Below are 8858 nucleotides of genomic sequence, written 5' to 3'. Positions count from 1 at the left end.
GATCACATTTTATGCATCACTGGGAGCGTAAGCGTTCATGAATCAACTTTATTTCCACAGAATTTTTGCAAAATAACTGTTGACAAATGTTGGGTACACTGGATCAGAATAATTCAACAGTAATGATTATTAATATGCAAGGAGCCTTCCACAAATACTCCTATCTTTAATTCAGAGGCTGATTCCATCCTTGAAACAGTGTGAGTGAGGATTATACACTTCGCTCGCTTCATTCTGTTAGTCTTCAGAGTAATATTTGTTTTTGAGCCTGAGTGGAATCTCATTCTCCTCGCTGTGCCCCCTCTTCCTCTGTCGCAGACTTCCTCTCCTCTGTTTCAGGTACAAAACAGCCGACACCACCAGCAAACATGTGGACGCCAGTATCATACAAAGACCTACGAAGAGAATCAACTGACCTGATCTGGCATCCTCAGCCTCACAGATGGGGGCCTTTGAAGGGGTTTGACCCAAGTCAGGTGTTCCCATCCAAGTGGGTGCTCTGTCCAAATGGCAGGGCTCCATGCTGTCATTGACCAGCAGATTAACCCACACAGTTGTGTAAAGTGGAGCTGGTTTCCCTCCATCTCTGACTACAACAAACAGGTGATGCATTCCCAGGTCTTTTTGTAGAAGTTTCTGTGCTACAGTGATGTTCCCAGACCTTGAATCGACCTGAAATGGGCTGTGATTCTGCACTGTTTCCGGCGCCGCTATGGTGTATGTAATCTCAGAATTTAGCCCTGAGTCCTCGTCAATTGCGTAGATCTTTGTTATCATGGTGCCCGCGATTGTTGCTGGAGATACAGTCAGGCATGAGAAGTTGCTGCTGGGAAGAATCACCAAAGGCTGGTTGTCATTGATGTCCTCTACAAAGATAGTCACTCTGGCAGTGGATGTCAGAGTGACCGGGTGGCCGTGATCGCTGGCCAGCAGGTAGAGTTCATAGCGATCCTGTGTCTCGCGGTCCAAGTTGGTGGTGGTGCGAAGCGTCCCGTGGGTGTTATCCACAACAAAGGGTCCACTGCTGTTAACAACATGCAACTCTGTGTTTCCGTTCTTCCCTTCATCTGGGTCTGTCACCCCTACACCTCCCACCTGGGTGAGCTGTGGAACATTCTCAGGGATGAAAAAGATAAAGTGAGGGGTTAGAAACACAGGTGCATTGTCATTCTGGTCCAGAACACGGATGGATACCGTGGCCGCCGACTCCAATGGAGGAGAGCCACTATCTCGTGCAAACACGGTGAGTCTGTGCTCACCCTGCTGCTCTCTATCCAGAGAGGCGGACACAGACAGTTGACCTGTCACCGAGTCAATGTTAAAGATGGTGGGTGTGTGTTTGCCCAGCCTGTAGGTCACCCTCCCATTGTGTCCGCTGTCTGCATCCAAAGCTGAGACCTGTAGTAGTAGCATTCCAGGCTGGTTGTTTTCCTCCACCTCCAGCTGATACTGAGACTGGAGGAATTGTGGAGTGTTATCATTGACATCTGCCACCATCACCCTGATCACACGCCTGGAAGCAACGATCACAGACCCTTTGGCGGATCTCTCATGCACTACCACAGAAATATGGTGTTCTCTTTTCATCTCATAGTCTAAGGGCTTTGATGTGGAAAGCAGATATTTACCATTCTGCGGGTTCAAAGTGAAAGGCACCTCGCTCTCAATGGAAAGAGATGAGCCTTTAAAGCTGCTGTCACCCTCCAGCTCTAAAACAGCTAAGACAGTGGGGGGCTGGTTCTCTTGTAACACCAGAGTTTGGTTTTGATGCTCAGCTATGAACCTGATCTTGATCGTCAGCTCTTGGTGCGCCTTAGGGAGCATGGTTACAGTTACCTGAGTGTCTGCTGGGGGGCAGTGACGGCTGCTTGCTAACACTTTCAGCAGCAGCTCCTCTGAGTTGTCACATTGGAGGTCCTGTGTCAGTCTGATGGACCCTGTGAGGCTGTCAAGGCTAAAGAGCTCCTTGGCCCGCTCTGAGACTTTGGGACTAAGGGAGTACATGATGGCAGCGTTAAGTCCTAAATCTGGGTCTGATGCTCTGACCTGAGCAACCAGGGTGTTCTTCGGGGCGTCCCCAGGGATGGTGACGTTGCGTGGACTGTCAGGGCTAAAGCTTGGACAGTTGTCATTAACATCTGTCACTATGACTACAAAAGTTGCTGTAGCACTCAAAGGGTCTGAGCCGCAGTCAGAGGCCACCAGCGCCATCTGATACAGGTCCCGAGTCTCTCTATCCAGAGCTGTTTGCACAACCAGCATGATGGCTGAGCCGTCGCCTTCCACTTTTAAACTGAACGCTCCATCAGAGTCTTCCAGGTGGTAATGCAGCTCACTGTTATATCCAGCATCCCTGTCCTGAGCTGTGTCATCCAGTAAGAAACTGGTCCCCACTGTGACATCCTCAGAAACCCTGAGGTAGATTTCACCATTTTCAAAATGAGGTGCATTGTCGTTGATGTCCTCTATGATCACAGGGAACTGAATGAGGTCTCCTGAGGGCCCCACAATGGCATTGTGTAAAATAATGCATTCCTCAGCCTTCGTCTCCTGGGGGCACAAGGCCTCACGATCCATCTTTTGCTCAGTGGTGTAGAAATTCCCTGTGTTTTTGTCCATCCACAGATACTCCTGGGTCAGGAGCTGGTACGGGGGTGGATAGTGTTCACTAAGTGACCCGGCCAGAGCACCAGGCTCCTGTTCCTCTGGGACAGAAAACCAGACTGAGGAATCGCATGTGATCTGCCGGAGATGGAGCACAAGCAGCAGATTCTGACAGGAAGAAACAAAGTGTGAGCAGTTGTTAAAGCACCATTTTGATCTCAGTTATGATTTCACACCCGTTTTTTTCTTGCACTTGAGACTGACAGAGTCTAGAGGTTTTCCCTGGTGGTGATAAGGTTTAAACTTCATGCTTCGGTGAGCTCTTTTAGCAAAAGCAGACAGCAGCACAATGTAGGTAATGTGAGGCCCCTTTCTTATCTCCAGCCAATTACTTTCATACACAACACAAACAACTAAAAAACAAAGCAAATAGCAAAGCATGAAATTGGCATAACAAAGTAAAATATAATTTGCATATATTTAGCATTTTTATCAATATTTGGCAGTAATCAGTTTTTATTTTAATCTTTAAGAGGCTCTGAATATTTTTTCATGTCTCTAAACTCATACTTCATACAAAAGAAAAATATAAATTTCTCAGCTTTTCACTCAATCAGAAACACTGAAAAAACAGCCGAACGGATCGTCCTCACTCTGCTTTCGACCTACTGACCTGCAGCAGTCCAGCCCAGTTCATATTATCAAGAGTCCCATGGCCCATCGCCCTCAAACATGTTACCCAAGATCCCCGGCAGCAAATGAGCTGGAAGGACAGAAGCTGCAACCTAAACCTGCACAGCTGAGGCAGAATTCATCACATGCCCCTCCTACAGCACTTACCTTGCGTGTCAGAGTGACACAGGAGAAGCCTGAGGAACAACAGGTTTACCTGCATGAGTGGAGCACATGCTTTCTTTTCCTTTTTTTATGTTATTCATGCGATGCCAAAGGATAAAACAAATGAGTAGGCATGTAGATAATACATATCTTTCTACTAAACTGTACTGGATAGGATTAATGTGCAAATGCCTAATGTGCTTACACACCTGTTTTTATTAGCACACCTGCTGTCAGCTGTTTATTTTGCTACTTCATAATCTTTTTTGGAGAGCATCTGAATCATTGTTCTCCCACATATTTATCATCTGGTCGTGTTTGCTTTGTTACAAATCTCAAGAGTGGTTTCTATAACCCCGCATATCAAGTTTCTGTGAATGACACATGTGTAAACTGTGCTTAGATTAATTACTGCTTCTCCAAATAGCTTTGTGTTTACATTAATGGATTCAAGCCAGGAAATATGAGCAATCTGATGAACTGAAAAAGTACATTGGATTGGAAATGATAATTATTCAAACCTCAGTCAGCTTCAACACTGGAATTAAAAAGACTTTTGCATAAATAAACATCAGCTCCATTATATAATACCATAACACTGTGAAAGGGGCTGCAGTGTGATATTTACACATGATACATTACGTATTCGGTACGTTTAATAATTTTACACAGTGAAATATGTATCAAAAAAGGAGGGCTTAACAGGAAAACATGCATCACCACTTCTGTGAAAATTACATAATAAGAGCCACAGGGTTGAACAGCTGTTCCACAGGGATTTAAACTGACATTTCACTCCAGCGACCCCTACTGATGGAGGAGGGTACGACATATATGACAGGAAGACTACAGACGATCTAAGTTTTTCATTTAACACAGCGACGAGCACTTTCTGTACAGGCTAAGCTCTCCTCTCTTGGTCTGGGGTTGAGGAAGAAATTTATGTGAAAGCCGTGTACTGTGGTACTAACCAAGAAAAAATGTCGTGAATTTTTAAAGATAATTTTAGGATAATTTGACAATCATTTCCCAGTGAGCCAAGCCTCTCAGGAAGCACGTCCGTTGGACCATCATCACAGTTTATTATACTAAAATAAAGTTTCATTCAAACTCAGAGCGACTCTTCGAGGTCCTCAGTAAAATCTTAATGCAGCAAGCTCTCTGTGCCAGAAACAGAAAACATCCTTATGAATACTAAACGAGTAACTGTAGGAGTCCGCACACACTCTCTCCTTTTAATTTGAAAGCATGGGAAACGCTGAAAAGTCTCGACCTGAGTTACGTAACGGTTTATTTCAGTCTGTCTCATTTGCGTGATGGTTTTCCTTTCAACTTTCCGCCCACTTTTTCCAGCTTCAGCAGACGCTGAGGTTTTCTCTGCGACATGATTGGCTGCTCCTGTCCGCGAGCTTAACGGATGTGGAGGGCTTTGTATAAAAAACACTACAGTGCTACTCGCCAGCTTTAAACTGTCGTAAACTTTCCCAGACACACAGCTAAACTTCACTGCTTCAGTATGTCCTCAGACTTAAACACAGGTGAGTCCAGAATTACTCCTTACTGGTGTTTCTCAGATTTTTAACCAGGTTGTGACTAAGTGCCAACTAATAACTCACTAGACTGCTGGGCGAGGTATTTACCTATACTTAACGTGTTCCTTCAAGTCTCAGACCTTTTCTACAGGCCACATTAAAGTTATTTTAACAGTTCATTTAAATTCACCCCCTTGATTAACATTTTGTATAGGATTCATAACCTATCAAAGAAATGTTTTGTGCCTGAGTTGTGCTGTATCCTGGTAATGTTTTCTTGTCTCCTGTTGCCTCATAATTTCCAAAGGGAGCTGTTTGTCATGTACATGTTAGTATCAAAAATTTAATTGTGATAAAACTGTCTGTCCGTCCCATCCTGCAATCTGTTGTTTTATGGCAATGTGGTTTTATTGAAGAAAATATTTTCTCTCAGCCTAAAGCGTAGAACTTGGAGTTAAAATGTAATATTTGTTTATCACAGTTTGCAGACCAGTTGTTTTACAGGCTGTTCGATGTTTTATATGCCTTATGGGCTGTTAGTTTTATATTCACACGTCAAGTTATCGGATACAACCCACTGACATAAACGCCGACTGCAGGCTTTTGCATTTAGTTTTTTTTATGTAATCTAATTTTTCACCCAGAAGATATTTTACATTAAGATCCATTTGCTTTCTTTCAGAAATAAACATCTTACATTTAATCAGGGCTCATAAATGTTATTTTGATGCTCATCTGCCCTCGCTCTCTAAAATATCCTAGGACCATATGAGCATTTTCTTTCAGTGAAGTAATGTGATTTTCCTCCAACTGCTGTCACATTTTCCACAGGCTTGGAGCTGGAGCTGGACGAGCTGCTGCAGGAGTTCCAGGATGTGGTGGAGGAGCTGAAGGCCCCGTCCCACAGCAGAGCTCATGTGTACCAGCGTGTCCTTCAAGAGGCCAAAAGCCGCACAGGGCTGGCAGACGACAGCGGGGTCGATGACTCAGACTATGGTGCGTTAATGTTCAGCCTGACACAATGTTACTGTTATTGAGGTAGTGTAAGTGTGGTGTTAGGAAGGAGCCTGAGTACTGGTTGGGCTCCTTTATCAGCCTGAACAACTGCAGCTCGACTCTTCTCATTTGCATGAATTTAGCAGCACGAGGGCACTTCCTCCGCTGCTTTTCCCACAACAATATTGTAGCTGTGTACGGAAATGAACTGCAAGTGTGGGTAACCTGTCTTCTGTAATTGTCTGATTTTCTTTTTTGTTGTTGTTGTTGCCGAGTTGTTGACAGTTATGAGATAAAAGAGCTCTTTCTCTTTCCCATGTGTCATCATTATTGAAAGTATTTACCTCCCTAACATTTCAACAAGCAAACCATTTAAAAAAAAAAAAAGACACCTGGGAGGCACTAACAGTGAACATGAGTTTACCTATTTTATATTTAACGTTATTTATCATTTGCATCCCTGCATTGTGTTAAATTTGTTTTTATTGATCATTTTCGCTTCATTGCTTGTCTTCTGTTTATCTGCTGTAACTCCCCCCTCCCTCCCCTCTGCCTCCCCCTCTCCCTCCCCTCTGTGTCCCCCCAGGCAGTGAAGCTTCTTTGGGAAACAGTCTGAACACCAGCGAGGAGGAGCTTCACACAGCAGGCATCACGCTGGCACCGAAAGGTACTCGAGGCCCCCATCAGCTCCATCTCCATCCAGATAGCCCCTTGTTCTTACAGTGATTGCTATCGCTTTCTCTCTGATCACTATCACAGCCACACAAAAACTCCACATTAGCCTGGGAGCTCTTTTGTTTTTGCACAACAAAGCTTTGCTGCTGTGACTGTGACGTCTCGCCCCCCCCAAAAAAACTCCTGCAGGGGTTATTTGTGCTCTAATGTAGTGGTAAAAGTGGCTCAGGTGTGTGCAAATGAACAAGAGTGGGTGTGCTTTTGTTGCATGCAGACACACAGACTACTGTTAAATCCTGAAAAGATAAAACAAGAGGGCGACCAGAGGTTGCTTTCTCTCAGTCAGTGTTTACACTGAATACCTTAAGATGTTTACAACAAAGATTCTGCTTTAATGCATCAAGCTGTCAAGTTTTCTTTCCTTTTTCTGTGCTCAAGATCAGCTATTATCTCGGTTTGAAGGAAGGAAGCTGAAAATGTTTTTACCCGCTCAAAAGCAGTTTGCTTCATATGTAATTCTGGGACTTGGATTAGTTTTCAGCTACTGGTCCAAAGGAAATACCATGGCACTGAGCCGTATTCCTCCACAAAAATGTTCCACTGCTGTTTTTCTTTTTTCTGTAATATAGTTTCTCAAATTCCATTTCTCTCTGTCATCTGTCTGCAGCCAAGCTGGGAGACACGAGAGAGCTGGAGAGTTTTATCAACATGTTGGACCAGGAACTTGCAGGTAAGTCTTTAAGAGAATTACAGCCCATATCACTCAATCTGCCCTTTATTCCTTTTCCACTTAAGCTGACAAGGCAGCAGGCTACAGTGTGTAGTGGTGGAGGAGAGACTGAGTGCTTTTCACACAGTGAAACACACGGTGTGATGTGGTTGCCACTTTGTTTTTACCTTGTACTACAACCTCCCCATTACCACGTTTATCTCTGAGCACCTCTTATGTGTAAATGCCATGTCTAGGGATTCAGGTGGGCTATCTACACGACCTTTAGTAAAAAAAAAAGCATGCTTGACTACATGAGCATCATGAGCCCATTATCAGCACTAAAGTAGTTGTGTGGACCACTCGTGCATGGCCCTGAGTTCATACACAAACCACACTACAAAACAAATCCACTGATCTCTGAATGGAAAGAGAATGAATGCTCCTAATAAATCATAACCCTTTGCATCTTTATGCAGCTAGTAACATCATGTATATGTTTGTCAGGTGCTTTTTCTCTTAGTCCCATACCTGACTTTACAAGTTCTTTCTTCCTTTACAGAGATGTGAACGCAGCAAGTGAATGAGCCCTTCACATGGACAAGTGGGAGAGAAAGAGGCCGAGGGCGACACAGCCGAGCAGACCGTCAGATCGACACCAGAGCAGATCTGAGGGAGCAAACGCTCCCCAGGCTGCTGCAGGGGGGAAAAGGTTAACATCAGAAAATTAAAAGGGCACTCCATTTTCAAAAATTCAAGACCACCATCAGACCCTCGGCGATGCTGCGCCCATCCGGCAAGGCAACGTCCCTGCAGCATCCAATCCAAGATGTTCGGCTGACTCCCTCAACTAGCGAAGCTTCCATCTGTCCGGGAAGAGAAAGAAAACACTGCCTGGAGTGCAGAAATCACGTTCATGCCACATTTAAAATTCCCACAAGAACTTTGCCAGTAAAGGGCCCCAAAGCATCTGTGCCATATTTTATAAGAAGGCAGATCTTTGTTTTGCTCTAAATTACAAATGGCACTTTAAATTCTAACTTATTGCAAGTCCAAAGAGATGAAATCTGCTTATCAGTTGGTGTCTCCGGTGTACAGTTCTTGTTGATATCATTTTTTAAATATAAGTTGTTGTACAGAAGACTGTGTATTTGAATAAAGCAAAGTTTTTTGATATAATTTTGTTGCACTTTTCATTTTTGATTTATAAAACCACAGATTCGGTGCAGAGAAACTGGCGCTCTAACAGCCACATTTGATTCCATACTCTCACACACGTTGTTAAAAGCCTTTCACTTTCCTAAAGCCCACTCCTGACGGTCCTGACAAGAAATTATCCTCAGCGTGCCTGCACCTCCACTGTGCCCTAAAATGACTTCTGCTACTTTCCTGTCACATGTCTGAGGAGCCCTTCACCCATTCCTCTTTGTTTGTACCGCTGCTTCCTGTCTGCCTGCTCTGATCAAGCTGAGTTTCACTTCTACACTTGAATCAGCTAAACCACA

The 8858-nt window shown here is 44.1% G+C and overlaps 2 protein-coding genes across 2 annotated transcripts; one reads left to right on the top strand and one right to left on the bottom strand.

Moving 5' to 3' along the window:
• Window positions 1-237: 237 nt before the first annotated feature.
• pcdh20l (protocadherin 20-like) lies at window positions 238-3325 on the bottom strand. Its single transcript, XM_074674777.1, has 2 exons — window positions 3278-3325; window positions 238-2772 (listed from the first exon to the last, which is right to left on the bottom strand). Exons 1-2 carry the CDS (start codon window positions 3323-3325, stop codon window positions 238-240), a joined length of 2583 nt encoding a protein of 860 aa, XP_074530878.1.
• A 1528-nt stretch (window positions 3326-4853) lies between these two features.
• Window positions 4854-8507, top strand: LOC141793650 (regulator of cell cycle RGCC). The gene is made up of 5 exons (XM_074674463.1): window positions 4854-4979; window positions 5805-5969; window positions 6556-6636; window positions 7312-7374; window positions 7916-8507. Exons 1-5 carry the CDS (start codon window positions 4958-4960, stop codon window positions 7921-7923), a joined length of 339 nt encoding a protein of 112 aa, XP_074530564.1. The 5' UTR covers window positions 4854-4957; the 3' UTR covers window positions 7924-8507.
• Window positions 8508-8858: the final 351 nt, after the last annotated feature.

Source organism: Halichoeres trimaculatus, unplaced genomic scaffold (assembly GCF_033239565.1).
Source record: "Halichoeres trimaculatus isolate MK-OKI-2021-1 unplaced genomic scaffold, fHalTri1.1 fHalTri1_scaffold_7, whole genome shotgun sequence".
NCBI classification, from domain to species: domain Eukaryota; kingdom Metazoa; phylum Chordata; class Actinopteri; order Labriformes; family Labridae; genus Halichoeres; species Halichoeres trimaculatus.
This window is presented reverse-complemented; position numbering and strand designations above follow the sequence as displayed.

What these genes read in the sequence shown, in the direction of transcription:
- pcdh20l (XM_074674777.1), bottom strand. Translation starts at nt 3,325, where the DNA reads ATGGGCCATGGGACTCTTGATAATATGAACTGGGCTGGACTGCTGCAG. An exon ending in ACTGGGCTGGACTGCTGCAG is followed by an intron (nt 2,773 to 3,277) that starts GTCAGTAGGTCG and finishes TCTTCCTGTCAG; the next exon opens with AATCTGCTGCTTGTGCTCCA.
- LOC141793650 (XM_074674463.1), top strand. Translation starts at nt 4,958, where the DNA reads ATGTCCTCAGACTTAAACACAG. An exon ending in GTCCTCAGACTTAAACACAG is followed by an intron (nt 4,980 to 5,804) that starts GTGAGTCCAGAA and finishes CATTTTCCACAG; the next exon opens with GCTTGGAGCTGGAGCTGGAC. An exon ending in CATCACGCTGGCACCGAAAG is followed by an intron (nt 6,637 to 7,311) that starts GTACTCGAGGCC and finishes ATCTGTCTGCAG; the next exon opens with CCAAGCTGGGAGACACGAGA.